The sequence below is a fragment of the Oncorhynchus masou genome, chromosome 29 (genome assembly GCF_036934945.1).
Source record: "Oncorhynchus masou masou isolate Uvic2021 chromosome 29, UVic_Omas_1.1, whole genome shotgun sequence".
Classification (NCBI taxonomy): Eukaryota; Metazoa; Chordata; class Actinopteri; order Salmoniformes; family Salmonidae; genus Oncorhynchus; species Oncorhynchus masou.
In genome coordinates, this window is record NC_088240.1 from 25,461,789 (window position 1) to 25,478,609 (window position 16,821).

Genomic DNA, 16,821 nt, shown 5'->3' on the forward strand with positions numbered 1-16,821 from the left:
AGCTAAACAAAGCCATAGACGTTATAATTGGTTCAGATTTGGTCCGATCCTGAGCAACCAAATTTGGTCTTGTTTGGTGGCGGAGCGCATTAAAATAATAGCCAGAGTATAATACAGGAATATGCATGCAAAGGAGGATATTGCATATTTCTACCTTTGCGTACCTATTTAGGATACATCTCCATGAAGAGAATGACATTCACATCCATTTCTGTGTAGTACAGCTCAAGGACCCATGATTCAATTCCATTACCTCAACTCTGTTATCGGATGTAAAGCCATTTAACTTAGAATAATCCAAATCAAAATATGGCATGGGTGGCTCTTCATGAAATCAGGACAAAAAGCATTTAATCCATACAATGGTACTTTTGAGGAATTATTGTTGACAAACTGTACAGTCATGGCCAAAAGTTGTAGGAATGACACAAATAAATTGTTCAAAGTCTGCTGCCTCAGTCTGTATGATGGCAATTTGCATATACTCCAGAATGTTATGAAGAGTGATCATATGAATTGCAATTAATTACAAAGTCCCTCTTTGCCATGCAAATGAACTGAATACCCCAAAAACATTTCCACTGCATTTCAGCCCTGCCACAAAAGGACCAGCCGACATGTCAGTGAATCTCTCGTTAACACAGGTGTGAGTGTTGACAAGGACAAGGCTGGAGATCACTCTGTCATGCTGATTGAGTTTGAATAACAGTCTGGAAGAGTCAAAAGGTGGGTGGTGCTTGGAATCATTGTTCTTCCTTCATCCATGGTAACCTGCAAGGAAACACGTGCTGTCATCATTGCTTAGCACAAAAAGGGCTTCACAGGCAAGGATATTGCTGCCAGTAAGATTACACCTAAATCAACCATTTATCGGCTCATCAAGAACTTCAAGGAGAGCGGTTCAATTGTTGCGAAGAAGGCTTCAGGGCACCCAAGAAAGTCCAGCAAGCGCCAGAACCGTCTCCTAAAGTTGATTCAGCTGTGGGATCGGGCACCACCATACAGAGCTTGCTCAAAAATGGCAGCAGGCAGGTGTGAGTGCATCTGCAAGCACAATGAGGCGAAGACTTTTGGAGGATGGCCTGGTGTCAAGAAGGGCAGCAAAGAAGCCACTTCTCTCCAGGAAAAACATCAGGGACAGAGTGATATTCTGCAAAAGGTACAAGGATTGGACTGCTGAGGACTGGGGTAAAGTCATTTTCTCTGATGAATCCCCTTTCCGATTGTTTGGGGCATCCGGAAAAAAGGTGAGCGCTACCATCAGTCCTGTGTCATGCCAACAGTAAAGCATCCTGAGACCCTTCATGTGTGGGCTTGCTTCTCAGCCAAGGGAGTGGGCTCACTCACAACTTTGCCTTAGAACACAGCCATGAATAAAGAATGGTACCAACACATTCTCCGAGAGCAACTTCTCCCAACCATCCATGAACAGTTTGGTGAGGAACAATGCCTTTTCCAGCATGACAGAGCACTTTGCCATAAGGCAAAAGTGATAACTAATTGGCTCGGGGAACAAAACATTGATATTTTGGCTCCATGGCCAGGAAGCTCCCCAGACCTTAATCCCATTGAGAACTTGTGGTCAATCCTCAAGAGGCTGGTGGACAAACAAAACCCCACAAATTCTGACAAACTCCAAGCATTGATTATGCAAGAATTGGCTGCCATCAGTCAGGATGCGGCCCAGAAGTTAATTGACAGCATGCCAGGGCGGATTGCAGAGGGAGGGTCAACACTGCAAATATTGACTCTTTGCATCAACTTCATTTAATTGTCAATAAAAGACTGACACTTATTAAATGCTTGTAATTATACTTCAGTATTCCATAGTAACATCTGACAAAAATATCTAGAGACACTGAAGCAGCAAACTTTGTGGAAATTAATATTTGTGTCATTCTCAAAACTTTTGGCCACGACTGTATATTTGACATTTTTATCTAAAAGCATAATTGAGATGTTATTTATCAAAGTTGTGATATTTATGACATCTTGGCCTTACCCAGGCCCAGGGGTGTTGTGCTTGCTTGTTAAAGAACGTTTTGATCAAAGTTCAATGTCTCACAAGATCACTTAATGGCTGAATTAGTATTTTACATTCGTCTAACATTCGGTGCATTCGGATAGTATTCAGACCCTTTGACTTTTTCCACATTTTGTTTCGTTACAGTCATTCTAAAATTATTAAATAAATACAAATCTTCATCAAGCTACACCCAATACCCCATAATGACAAAGCGAAAACAAGTTTTTAGAAATTGTAGTAAAACAAATCTCAGCAAAAACCAAGCCATGGGGTTGAATGAATTGTCCGTAGAGCTCTGAGACAGGATTGTGTCGAGGCACAGATCTGGGGAAAGGTACCAAAATGTTTCTGCAACATTGAAGGTCCCCAAGAACACAGTGGCCTTCATCATTCTTAAATGGAAGAAGTTTGGAACCACCAAAACTCTTCCTAGAGCTGGCCGCCCGGCCAAACTGAGCAATTGGGGGAGAAGGGCCTTGGTCAGGGAGGTGACTAAGAACCAGATTGGAGCTCTTTCAGTGTAACAGAGTTCCTCTGTAGAGATGGGAGAACCTTCCAGAAGGACAACCATCTCTGCAGAACTACACCAAAGCCCTTCGTGGTAGAGTTGCCAGACAGAAGCCACTCAGTAAAAGGCACATGACAGCCCGCTTGGAGTTTAAAGGACACTCAGATGATGCTTGCTGACACCATCTGCTCTAAAGTTTGCTCAAATAGTAGTTACTTACATAATTCAAGAAGATCTAAATGTATATTTCCATTAAACTAATTGAGATCAAATTGTTTAATGCAGACGCAGCTTGGACGTTTCACCCATATACAATGAATAATTATCCTTTACCATTGACAATGACCATAATTTGGTGTTCGAGGTTAAAGGGGGGCTGAACTGACTGATTTAGCCTTGGTTTCAATCCTGGAGGCATGCTTTCATGCTTTGATGTGGTTGTCTCTTGTGTGTTTGCACGTGGGTAGGGCTGTGAAAGTCATGGAATTTTGGATGACGGTAATTGGCCAGCCAAATGACAGCGGTCTCCGTAATTTTTACTTTTTTGTTCTCTCTCTCCTCCGCGCCTGACTGCATGTGCTGCCATAGAAATAGAATAAAGCCTGTTCTATTCATTCTATTTCTGTGTGTGCCGCTGCTGCATTGTATGGGGCTCGTTTGACACAACACCTTGCTTGTTTCAGCAAGGAGCAACAAAGTTTCATCACGTTGTTAAGAGTCCATGTTACCGCAGAAACGCACTCAACCGCATTACTCATAGCCGCAGGAAGTAGGGATGCTGAGGGTGCTGCAGCACCCCCTGAAAAATGTAACATCTTGCTGCGGCTAAGGCACGAATGCCTGACCATCCCGTCCTTCAGTCAGCAGTTAGTTCCAAAAATACACACATATTTGTATTTATTTTTAAATGGTTACAACAGTCATTTTATTGTCATGACGGTCTTCATCCATAACCGTCGGTGACATGGTTATACGGTAATATACTCTACAGGCATATCAAAGTTCCATAGGGGGATGTCTGCTACTTTTAGAGATTTATGATCAATTTTTTAAGTATTACCAACAGAGGGAATGTGAAAATGGATTCAAAATGGTCACCCTCTGCTGGTGAATTGCAGGACGTGCAATGATAGAAGTAAAAGGAGGGCTGTGATTGGTTACATTGCCAACTATGACAATTTCTGTGTAAAATGGTTGATTACTTCAAAAACTAGCAGAGGTGGCACTCTGGAACTTTGATATTCCCATAGAGTATTTTATGTAAAACAATATATTGAAAAATGTGTAAAATCAACTACTTATATATTTGTGTTTATATTTGTCAATTCACAAATTAAACTAACAAAATTGTTATTGAAATCAAAATAACACTCATCAGGGACAGTGTTATGGGCAGGCCTCAGGGGTCCTGGCCTGCCCTGCTACTGTACTTCCTTCCTTCCTTTCCCATCCAAATAAGATATTGAAATATTGATAATTTATTTGACCAAGAAGCACACTGGCAGGAAGACCATCCTTAAAAAGTTTCACTTTAAAACGCTCCTTTACCAACTGTCTCAGACCACTCATAGAATAGCAAAGTGATCATTAGATCATGTTTTCCCCTTCCGCGTCAACTAATACAAGAACATCTCCACTAAACACATAATGAATATGTTTGTCTGTCTCTCTGTGACCCTGATAACTTCAAAACAAAGTTGACTAAAGTTGCCAATGTCTTTGCAATTGTTACAAACCGATAAAAGTAGCATATGATTCCAATGAAAAACGAGATAACTGCACTAAAATATACTGGAAATACATTAGGCCTATAGCCTACAATGCTATATATATTTCAATCATGCTGGCTACTGTCTATAATTCTTTACTTTAGTTAGTGCATTTTTTAGGGTAATGCTTATACGCATTAGAATAAGGCGCAACGATATTTGCAACAGTGGTTGCTATATCCCTCTAGAAACTGATGAGTCTTCAGTATTGTGGAATAATTAGAATGGTAAAGTATGATTTGAATGGAGAAAGCTAATCCGAGAGCAGCGCTGCTTTTATTTCGATCCTCCAGCGCGAACATTCTACCTGCGTGGTGTTTTTGGAAACGCATGTTGTATCATCGACCATTGCAGGGACGACGTAAAGTTAAAACACTCGTAAACCTAAAATCCATCGCTATCGGGAAACTAGGACTAGAACAGTCTAAAGATAATACGGATAAAATCCAAAGCAGGACAAATGCTACTAAAACAGATAGGCCACAGTCAGCAACGTGTCGGGCGATATCTCGCAAGCTGTCAAGGACGGTTTCTTTATTAATTAATTAATTAAAAGTTGTCTAAAATCGAGTTAGTCTCTCACCTGAGATGTTTTGCCCTATCCTAAACTATTTACCTAAAGGCTAGTCGTGTCTTACACCGCCATATCCTATGCATTTACATTGTTTTCTGACTTATATTTGACGTGTAAATTTCCCCTTGACATAAAAACTGTTAATTTGTATCCCAACAATTACTTTGGATATATACGAAGAGGATTGAAATCAGTGACAACTGAGGTCCATGTGAATTGCATCAGGCAAAGTGCGCCACAGTAAAAGTTTAGCATCAGATTTCTAAACATCATCGTATGTAATGTTTCAATAAACACTTATGCCTACCATTGTGTCGTGGGTTGGAAAGGAGTTTGAAGCGTTAAAATGCAGCTCCGTGGAAATGGAATCTGACAAATTTTGTAGAATTTAATTTACCCGAGTCTTCCGCTTCCGGGCGGAGTAAAGTAACATAACAAGGGGCGCGCAGCACTGTCTTCATAACTGGGATGAGATGAGTCTTCCACAAGGATATTTTGTAACCTGCTTGTGGCATATGTGTAGTGCAAACATCAGTGAAATACAGTAGGCCTATTGTTGCCCAACGACTAATCCTAAATCTCCACGTGCATTCAGTCTGAAACTGCCAACCAAATAGTTTGTTATGACATCAAAATGAGGGGGGTTGTACAAAACTAATTCATCAGGGATTTGATCATCTCTAACAAATCTAACCAATCAGAATATCAAAGTTCATAACGTCATCGTGTAGGCCGGCTCTGGCCCAACCCATTGGTTTCTGGGACCAATCCGAACAGTCAGAATGTGTTTGTGTTCTACAAAATGTCAGGGAGGAAGGCAAATCCGGACTCATTGTGGAGAAGAAATGCTAGTTTGGCAGGAGCGATGTGTATGGGTAGTCAGCCTAGGCATATTATAGTAGGTTACAGTATTAGTGAAATATTGGAATGTACAGTGCATTCGGAAATTATTCAGACCCCTTGACCTTTTCCCACATGTTGTTACGTTACAGCCTTATTCTATTATTGATTCAATGTTTTTTTTTCCCCTCATCCATCTACACACAATACCCCATTTTTTAAAGTCTGGGCTCTGACTGGGCCACAGAACATTCAGAGACTTGTCCCGAAGCCACTCATGCGTTGTTTTGGCTGTGTGCTTAGAGTCGTTTTCCTGTTGGAAGGTGAACGTTCGTCTCGGTCTGAGGTCCTGAGCGCTCTGGAGCAAGTTTTCATCAAGGATCTCTCTGTACTTTGCTTCGTTCATCTTTCCCTCGTTCCTGACTAGTCTCCCAGTCCCTGCCACTGAAAAACATCCCCACAGCATCATGCTGCCACCACCATGCTTCACCGTAGGGATGGTGCAAGGTTTCCTCCAGACGTGACACTTGGCATTCAGACCAAAGAGTTCAATCTTGGTTTCATCAGACCAGAGAATCTTGTTTCTCATGGTCTGAGAGTCCTTTAAATCCCTTTTGGCAAACTCCAAGTGGGCTGTCATGTGCCTTTTTCTGAGGTGTGACTTCCATCTAGCCACTACCATAAAAGCCTGATTGGTGGAGTGCTGCAGAGATGGTTGTCCTTCTGGAAGGTTCTCCCATCTCCACAGAGGAACTGTGGAGCTCATTCAGAGTGACCATCGGGTTCTTGGTCACCTCTCTGACCAAGGCCCTTCTCCCCCGATTGCTCAGTTTGGCCGGGCAGCCAGCTCTCGGAAGAGTCTTGGTGGTTTCAAACTTCTTCCAATTAAGAATGGTGGAGGCCATTGTGTTCTTGGGGACCTTTAATGCTGCAGAAATGTTTTGGTACCCTTCCCTAGATCTGTGCCTTGACACAATCCTGTCTCAGAGGTCTACAGACAATTCCTTCGATCTCATTGCTTGGTTTTTGTTCTGACATGCACTGTCAACTGTGGGACCTTATATAGACAGGTGTGTGCCTTTCCAAATCATATCCAATAAATTGAATTTACCACAGGTGGACTCCAATAAAGTTGTAGAAACATCTCAAGGCTGATCAATGGAAACAAGATGCACCAGAGCTCAATTTCAAGTCTTATAGCAAAGGGTCTGAATACTTATGTAAACAAGGTATTTCTGTTTTTTATGTTTAATACATTTGCAAATATTTCTAATAACCTGTTTTCACTTTGTCGTTATGGGTTATTATGTGTAGATTGATGAGGAAAAATAATAATTTAATTCATTTTAGAATAAGGCTGTAACGTAACCAAATGTGGAAAAAGTCAAGGGGTCTGAATACTTTCGGAATGCAGCGTATTTGAGTTTCCTCGGAGCAGCACCTGTCAATAGAATAGCATACAATAGGATAGGCCTTGGGTAGAGTAGATAGAATGGAATAACTTAATTTTTTCCAGAGTGTAGGAGTCAGTTTTGCTTATAGGCCTATGTTGTTGTTTTGTTGTGTAGTAGATTATAGTTTGTCTATGTATGTTCTACTTCATTTGCACACAAGGCTCAGGGCACAGTTTTTCAAAATGTTTTATCTGGATCAGATTGATCCAGATTCTGTAGTCCATGTTCTGCTATCCAGGGGGATCAGATTGATCTGGCTGTTTTTAAGTCAATTTTTCAGAAAATAATCGGCTAGGATCATGCCATCTGCTAGACAGGTTGTGGTACTACCTCTAAACTGTCATAGGTTAACAGAGATGAGTAGACTACATGAATAGTGGTTGAGCTACCTTGATTTAAAATGATAGGGCTTGCATATCACTTCTAAGTAAGTAGATGCATTTATTTGACAATTCTCAATATAACAATTGACCACATACCTATAATGCAGTCAATATATATGAAGATGTGAAATCCCACCTGTGCTAGAGTGGTTATTAGGAACTTTTGACGAGGTCAATTAATTGCAGTAACATTTATACTTGTTAGATGTTCATAATCTAAACAACTTTAAACATTTATGGAATATTTTAAAGATTAAAAAGTAGTCCCTATTGTTTAAAGCTTCTCCTATGGGCCCAGTTTTTCTAAACTTTTCTAAACGGAATTTCAGCAATTGTGGATTAAATGCTCGAATTTAGTATTTCAAAACTGAAAAATGTGATTCTGATTCTTCTGATTGGGTAATCCAATGCGACCTGTATTAAATGTTGTTCTTGCGTTTCTCAAGACTCAAAGGAAGTGATTAGAATTGTTTTGATTCCCGAAAATCAGGATAATCTTGATCTGACTGGAAGGGATGATTTAGATAGGCGAAAGGCAATACAACCGAGATATTTCAATGAAACTAAAGTGGGAGGTTTAAAAAAGTTATTACATCTGAAAACCAAAGCTTCGGGATGTTAAGCTGACTGCAGTATAGGAATGTGGTCAGCTCTTATATTAAGAAGTGTCAAACAAATGCATGTAGCCTAGCTACCTACTTAAGCGAAATACAGAGGCTAATATAATTTATTTTATTATCTTTACCTTAATTCACGTAGTTTACTCATTTCTGATTCACCATGACAGTGAACGCGTAGATAGCTGTCCAGTATTAGGTGGCAATGAGTAGGCCTGTTTAATGCAATGAAATTACGGTTTCTGTGATCTTTATATTTTGGTATTTGGACCTGAATGACACTATCCGATTATTTTCAGAAATGTGATCCTGGATGGCGAAAATGAGCATTATAGACTAACAGTTTAGAAAAACCCGGTCCTGGTGCCTCCGACATAATGTTTCATATCCACCACAAGACGACGCCATACTACCGCATTCAGCTGCATGCATCCGTCCAAGACAAAACATAAAAAATAAAAAGATCTTGGTCTTTTTTGAGAAAAGTGACTCAGTGAAGTCACAGTCCCACTCACCAGCGCAAAATTCTAATATTCTGGGCCTCATTTTGACAAATAAACAATGAAATGTGCTGATTTCATCTCATTCGCGTGTTACCTCAAGTGCCACTCCTGTTTCTTAATTATGAAAACAAATGTTATATTGTCTAGCTTATTTATGAGTGCCTGTTCGAAGAATTTAAAACAGATCGGGAAGGATGTAATTGTGATCTATGGGTGACTGTTAGGCTATGTGTGTTTTAAAAGAAAAACAACTAAATTAAAGCTATAATCCTTAATTGAAACAGTAGCTGAGGGATGGGCCTGGATAAATGTTACCACTCAAATGTATAGACAGATCTATAGATGCAAGGACTGACTGACCATCCATGATATCAAGCATTTCGCTACACTCGCATTAACATCTACTAACCATGAGTGTGACCAATAACATTTGATTTGATCAACTTTATAGTTTTAACCATGTTTTGAGGCTATACAGTGTTTGTTTCCATTTACATTGTTTACAAACACTGGAGTAAACCACACTTATATTTTGGGTTCTGATGGGGTACGACAGTTGAACTAAGCGGATGAGGCATGTATAAGTTATATTCTTCAAGAATAAATGGGTATAGGCCTCATTACTTTATAAGTCGAAAACTGTATGTATATCAACTAAGGATTTTAGCTTTAAAGTTCCCAACATTTTACAAAATTGATTGTCTCAGCTAAGTGGTGCGTTTTTGGCAAAGAAATAAGATTAATATTTGTTCGTCAATTTAAAAAAAATATTGGACATCGTTCTGAAGCCCCGGCAAATAATAATACTTGTATGATACTTACATTGTTATTATTAAAAGCCTAGTAGGTATTGTTATGTTACAACAGTGTAGGCATTCTATGTTAATATTTGTATTAGGCTTCAACAATAAAAACATTATGATTATTATTATTAGATTGTTATTTTTAGCCCATTGGTGTTTTTGTTAATATTATGCATTTCCCTAATAAGATATATAGGTCATATCTGCACTCCACATAGGGGTCAGATAGACACCTGCATGCAGCAGGTGGTCACCTGCAATATGAACGCGCCGGAAGGGTTCCATATCCTAGGCCTATTATTGAAACCAAAACCCATCGCACGATACACAGCTGGATTTCGAGCCATGACTTTATATCCGCGTCCAAAATTGTGATTTATAACACGCCAATACCAAATAACTAATCAGTGGTCTAACTAATTAATACATATTTGCATTTTTGCATAAGCAATTAGTGCGATGAAGGTGCAATGAAATGCTACGTGGAATTAGTTCAATCTAAGCGTCCATTCAAGCGGAAGGGCATTGGTAGGAGACGAGGAGTAGGGACTAGTATGTATTCCGTGCTCTGGGACAAGGGCTTCTAATTAGTGCTAGAGAATAGGTCAGATCATCATATTCAAATAGATACGGTGGGTTTAGAATGTTTGCAACCAAACACCAAGTTGAACCCAATGCACCCCACTGGGCACACACTGGTTGGACCGACGTTGTTTCCACGTCATTTCAATTGAATTAAGTTGTACCAATGTGGAATAGACGTTGAAATCATGTCTGTGCCAAGTGGGATGTTATATTAACTTGGTTTAAAATGTTGTTTTACGAGCATAACAGTAAAGTATCATATTGTTGAGCACAGAATAAACGAATAATGTTTGCAAAGACATGTTACAATATGAAGCCAATATCAGTGTGAATTATGTTTAGACATAGGCAAGTCTAAAGCAAATTCACGTTTAATCAGTGCATTTTCTTTAGGAATTAGTTATATATTTAGCCAATATGTTTAAAAGATAGACTGGTCTTACTGTGTATTATTTAAACCAAAGTTAGCCTAGTAATTATGAGCTGTTAAATACATAAATAAATTGTTTTGTGAAGTCTATCCTAAAATCATATGTCGTTTCTAAGAGAAGTGTGCTGTATTCCCTCTTGTAAGTGTAGCTGTCGGTGGTGCTGAAAGCCTCGACCACGTGTGTCTCCTGCTAACACCGTTTATATGGTAACAGAAAGATGTAGTCAAGGAAGCTGCGTGCGCAGCTTGTTCTCGTAGGGGACTTTCGACTGACACAACTTGTCCTGGTTTTATGACAGAGTCGAGATAAGGTGTTCTCTCTCAAGCAGCACTTTGAGGCGACCAGGTTATGTGGCCACTTGACGGTTACCTACATTACGGAGCAGACCCGGGCTCTGAGTTGCTCCGCTGGGCCATTAGCCTAACCGACGCTGTTAAATATATGATTCAGAGCTGAGCAAACAGTGTGAATGTGGGGTGTTTTTCTCGGGATGTCCGTGTCAGACACTACCGAGTTGAAATGTTGAAAAAAAAAGCTATTTTAATGGACGTTTACAAGTTTAAAATGTTATGATGGCTCATCATTTCGGCAAAATTGTTTTAATTTAGACTTTTTGTTTAGCATAAAGAATTGAGTTATTTGCGCAATTATCCATACACGTAGGCCTATGCTACTATAGGCTATATCAATAGGTTTATTTAAAGATATTGATAATTCATCCCAAATGATGTGCTAATGAGTGTATTTCCATGTAGGACTACCCAAATGCCCAGTCGTTAGATTTTAGGCTATAGGCCTAGAGTTACTCATTTTGTGAATGACCAGACAGTCCAGTCCGTATGGTTTTAGTTCGTGTAGTAGATTGTCGGTCTCATTCTAAGCCTATGGTCTAATTTTATAGTCCCACCATATAACTATTCTGCTTAAATATTCAATCGTTGTCTTGTGGTTCAGTTCTGTCTTGATTGTATGTTTTTCCCCCCCACTTGTTACGCTGTCTGTCCAACGGTCAACACGTAGATTTTTGGGGAATTATTGAACAGAAGATAGCAGATTTTGGTCGTTGGATCGAGGCAGTGAGCCGTGAAACAGGCTTTTGTTAGTGCGCGTGCGACTCGCGTGCCGACCTGCAGTTTGAAAAGAGAGGGAGACTCGATGCTCATTACTTCAGCAGCCCGAGCTCGGTCCAGATTGTACAACCACTGTTGCCAATCAACATCACGCACTGTTAGAGATGGGGACAATAACGCTTACAGATGAGCACTGATGCAGTCAGCAATGAGCAAAAAAAGAAAGGCAAAGTATGCATTTGATCTAAATGAATTATTTTTGTTGTTATGAAAGGCCAGTATGGGGCCTTTAATATTGCCAGCAAGGGCCTTATTATTTCCTTGGTGACTTGACGTGTTTATTGGGCGATGTTAGGTGTGTTCAATGTCCCCAAAGTATCCTAATGTGCAAAATGACATTATTCCATAATTATGAGATTCATGATTAATAAAATCAAACCATGTAAAGAGGACACACGTGGGGAATGGGTTGGGCTTGAGTATTGGTAGTGATTGAATATGTCTTACGCACCAAAGGGTTAATCCATCCTGCGGGTCCACACAGGGTCTATGGAGTCCCTAACTGGTGACAGATGGCCACTTTCTTTTGGCCACAAAGGAGCGGAATACAGAGCGCTGGCGAACACAAATGGTCCCATATCACGTGACACTCGAGGCAGTTTTTGCCTGACGTAGATGGACCATATGGCGCGTGCCGGGAGTAAGGCCTGGGTGGGTGGAGCCTGTTCCTGACTGTCATTGGGTAACGCGATGGTGATGGTATTAGGGATACAGCCATATATACACACAGGTTCATCTCTCTCTCCCAGTCAGTCACTCGCAGCATCAGCAGCAGCGCTATATAACCCGAGCATCTGTCGGCGCAGCTACATTACAATCCATCCACCGGACCTCACACTTCAGGAGGGGCATGTCAGAGTCATAACAAGATAATTCTGCAAAACATAGGTATTTATTTCTCAATCTTATAATGCAATAACGTATTTATGCAAATGCTTTGGGTGAAAGAAATTGCATGGAGTGCTGTGTGCTGTGATTTATCTGTTACATTGCCATAAAGTATAGTTATTTAACAGTTAAAGATTTTCTGAATAGGCGTGAATTATTTATTGATACAAACCTGCTCAGATGAAAGGTGATGTGACCATATGTCACCTGTTACAAAAAGGAAACAGGGATTCAGATATTCTGATTGAACTCAGCGATGACATTTCATAGATGTTTCAAATGACTGGAGATTTAAAATAACGTAATTGCAACAATTCTTTTCTATCAAATTGTGGACTCGTTATGTCAAGCTATTAGGTGTTAATTGAATACTTTATGTATTATGCTACTATAATGTTTTTGGTTTATCCTGACCACAAAGTACTGTTCTACATTTTGCTCTCAAATTCCTATGACGTTTATGATAGCCTATATAATCATCGGTGTTGCAAACGTAATATTGATTCTTCTGATCCAAAATTATTTTTGTTTGACTTAGAGTGAAAAAATGTGTATAGCATAATGCACATTTTCCAAAACGAACTCCTGCTGAATAGGCTATTAGTCAAGTAGAAAATTATGTCCTAAGTGAGTCTGCTCACGGTTGTCTTTTTTATTGACAGATTTCCAATATGACTAAGTCCTACACGGAAGAAACCATGATGTCATCAGACCCCCAGGATTCTGCGACCTGGACTGATGAGTGTCAGGGCTCCCAGGATGAACAGGATATGGAGAAGAAAAACGGCGCACTCGAATCCATGCACGGGGACCTCGAGGATGACGACGAGGATGGGTTAAACAGACTGGATGAGGATGATGATGAAGATGAAGATGAGGAAGAAGAAGGCGACGATCAAAAGCCTAAACGTCGTGGACCAAAAAAGAAGAAAATGACAAAAGCCAGAATGCAGAGGTTTAAGATGAGGCGCCACAAGGCGAACGCGCGCGAAAGGAATCGTATGCACGGACTCAACGACGCGCTCGAGAGTTTGCGTAAAGTTGTGCCATGTTACTCCAAAACCCAAAAGCTCTCAAAAATTGAGACTTTGCGTCTGGCTAAAAACTACATCTGGGCCCTGTCAGAGATCTTGCGGTCGGGTAAGAGCCCAGACATCATGTCATTTGTACAGGCCCTGTGTAAGGGCTTGTCTCAGCCCACTACTAATCTAGTAGCAGGCTGTCTCCAGCTTAACCCCAGAACGTTCCTCCCGGAGCAGACACAGGAGATACCATCTCATATGCAACCAGCAAGTGCTTCCTTCGCCGCGCATCCCTATTCCTACCAGACCCCGGGTCTTCCCAGCCCTCCATATGGTACAATGGACAGCTCCCACATCTTCCACGTCAAGCCCCATTCATACGGAAGTGCGCTGGAGCCGTTCTTTGAGACCGCGCTGCCGCTTACAGACTGCACTAGTCCATCATTCGACGGACCTTTAAGCCCACCACTGAGTGTCAACGGGAACTTTTCCTTCAAACACGAGCCTTCGTCTGAGTTCGAAAAGAACTACGCATTTACAATGCACTACCAGGCTGCCGCGGGACTGGCGGGTCCACAGGCACACGCGCCCCTTTACGCGAGCTCTGCGCAGCGGTGTGAGATACCGATGGAAAACATTATGTCGTACGAAGGACACACTCATCACGAGAGAGTCATGAATGCTCAGCTTAACGCTATATTTCATGATCCGTGAATACATTAAATCATCAAAGACTGATAAGAGTGCGTCATGATATGATATCCTAGTGCCACTGATGCAAAAGAGCAATTTATTATCATCTTGATTCTATCATGTAGCCTATGTATTTATTGTTGTTACTGCCTTTAGGAGAAGTGCGGATACATATGCATATTCTCTTTCACTTCATGTATTGTATTCTATAGCGCTTCTATAGGTCACATTGTGGAAATAGTGGTGACTATACTCAGAATGTGTTGATTATCCATGCTACAAAATCACAAGCAATAATTTGGAAAACTATGCAATTTTTAAACGAATACTTGGGCCAATAAAATAAATAATAAAGATTTCTATATTTTTCAACCAGTATTGTACATCTCCCATACTGAATTATTTTGTTGTGATTTTGTACAGAATTATGAATAGCTTTTTTATGAAGTCGAGTCGTATTTCATTTCACACAACTCCATGTTGTTAATGTTTTATAAAATAGTGTTATGTCATGTTTATATGATACAACCGTTTTATTAAAAAAAGTTATGTATACAGAGGCAAGTGCTAATACAAATCGGTTGCCTTCGCAATTATTTAGCCTACTGCAAATCATGCAACGTTGCACAATATTGATAACTTTATTTCCCCTAAAACATTGATAGCCTACTTAAAAGTTTAATAATGCGCAGGGGCCTGCTACTTGCAAAGTATGCTAAACGCCTAATTGTGTATACAACGCGTCACCTGGAAATGCTCATTGCATAAAACGAAGTAGGCCTACTTATTATTTCATTTCAAAATTCAACCGTGGCCCATCTTCATATTCATTATCAGTGCAGCACATTTTGGAACATACCAGGCACCTTCTTATTGCGCCATTGCATGCATGTCCAAATCAGTGCAGAAGAGCTATTTGCAGCATGATGCTTATCGTCAATGTGTGCCGACTGTATATTGTTTGGAAACATTTTATAATGTAGGATGTTTTCAGGACTCATAGGGACTGAGTGCCATGGAGTTATACTCATATGTTCGTTATTTGCATTTTGGTTTTAGTTTTAAACTCTCTTCCGATGTGATTCAAGTGTACATAAGTCAGTGGATATAAATGTATATCATGAGGCGCACTCAATTATTATTGTAAAATAAAGTGAATGAGTAGCCTACAATTTCTTTAATTATTATCTGGATCGACAGATGTAGGATCTTAGTTTGATCATTCCTTTGTTGCTGAGAATTTCACAGAAAATGCAAACCTGTAGTCTATTTTAGGTTTAAAAAGTATTCTTAAGTTTGTAATTTCCACTTTGAAATTTCAGACTTGATTTGCCCTAACGAAAAATGTATCAACCCCTACAACAATGTCCATTAATTATAATCCACATAATAATTCACATGTCCTATTGCTGCAGGATAGTGTTCCTGCTGTAGCAAACTGGCTCAAATTGATTTCCTACATCTGCGTTGCCAATGACGGAGCGAAACAGAAATAGCTACTTTTGAGCAGGACTGATTTGGCCAACATTACGTTGACAGGTGTGGCTCAATCATCAACTATATGGTTCTTTATAATGATAAAATTGCATAAAAACCTAAATGAAAACCTATAGCCTATGACTAAATCTGTCAAAAACCAGAGTTAAGGCACAATTAGTTTCAGTGGCTTTCCCTCAGCCTGGTCGCACAATAACCTTGACTTCGTTGAAACCCACATTCGACACTTCTGGGATGTCCAAATTATTGACACATTCTCTAAAATATGGGTTTCCGTCAAATCTTTACGCATGGAGAGTGACTATTTCTCTGCCCATAAGGATATGCTACTAAATCATTATATCCTATATTGTCCTAGGCTATATTATGAATTGTAGATGCATGAAATGTAAAAGCATCTTGATATGAGAAATATTAAGACATCCATTTGTGATTAACATTTAGGCCTAGGCTATATGAGTGAAAATGAGCACACCCCCTTAGCCAGCATTTATTTACCTAACGTTGTATATCAAATACTGAAGGACAAAACGAGCGTTTTTCTGCCATGCCACGAATAGCTGCAGTAAGTCAAGGGGCATTCACATGCCACCATGGTTTCTTCCCAAATGACACCCTATCCCCTATATATAGTGTACTACTTTTGACCGGAGCACTATGAGCCCTGCACAAGTATAGAAGGGTATAGGGTGCTATTTAGTACGAACACCATCTCGTATGCAAACCGAGCAAGACACAGATGTTACTTCTGCTGGAGAGGTTTTTAATTTATGAAAATGATCTTGTTTATGCATGAACACACTGGCTGCATCTATAACCCAATACTTATATTATAAGGGAAAGCACCATGCAGCGAACCAACTTCATGATATACATTCTGAATTGTGCTTCTTTATTCACTGTTCACGTTGAATAACCATTAGAGATGTTTCCTTGGATATCCGTTCTTCCTCAATATCAGAATCTTCACTGAACCGTTTAATCATTTGATTATAAGCATACATCTTAGATGGAAGTAAACACTCACAGCATGCTTTAAACTGGAATAATAAAATGAAAAAATGAAATCAATGTGTGTACTCCTGAAATCTGTAAATC

At 39.9% G+C, this 16,821-nt stretch overlaps 1 protein-coding gene across 1 annotated transcript; it reads left to right on the plus strand.

The window, feature by feature from the left end:
- The first annotated feature begins 12,357 nt into the window (after positions 1–12,357).
- LOC135519261 (neurogenic differentiation factor 1-like) lies at positions 12,358–14,602 on the plus strand. The gene is made up of 2 exons (XM_064944396.1): positions 12,358–12,511; positions 13,174–14,602. The coding sequence occupies exon 2, from the start codon at positions 13,183–13,185 to the stop codon at positions 14,245–14,247; it is 1,065 nt and encodes a 354-aa protein (XP_064800468.1). The 5' UTR covers positions 12,358–12,511; positions 13,174–13,182; the 3' UTR covers positions 14,248–14,602.
- The last annotated feature ends 2,219 nt before the right edge of the window (positions 14,603–16,821 follow it).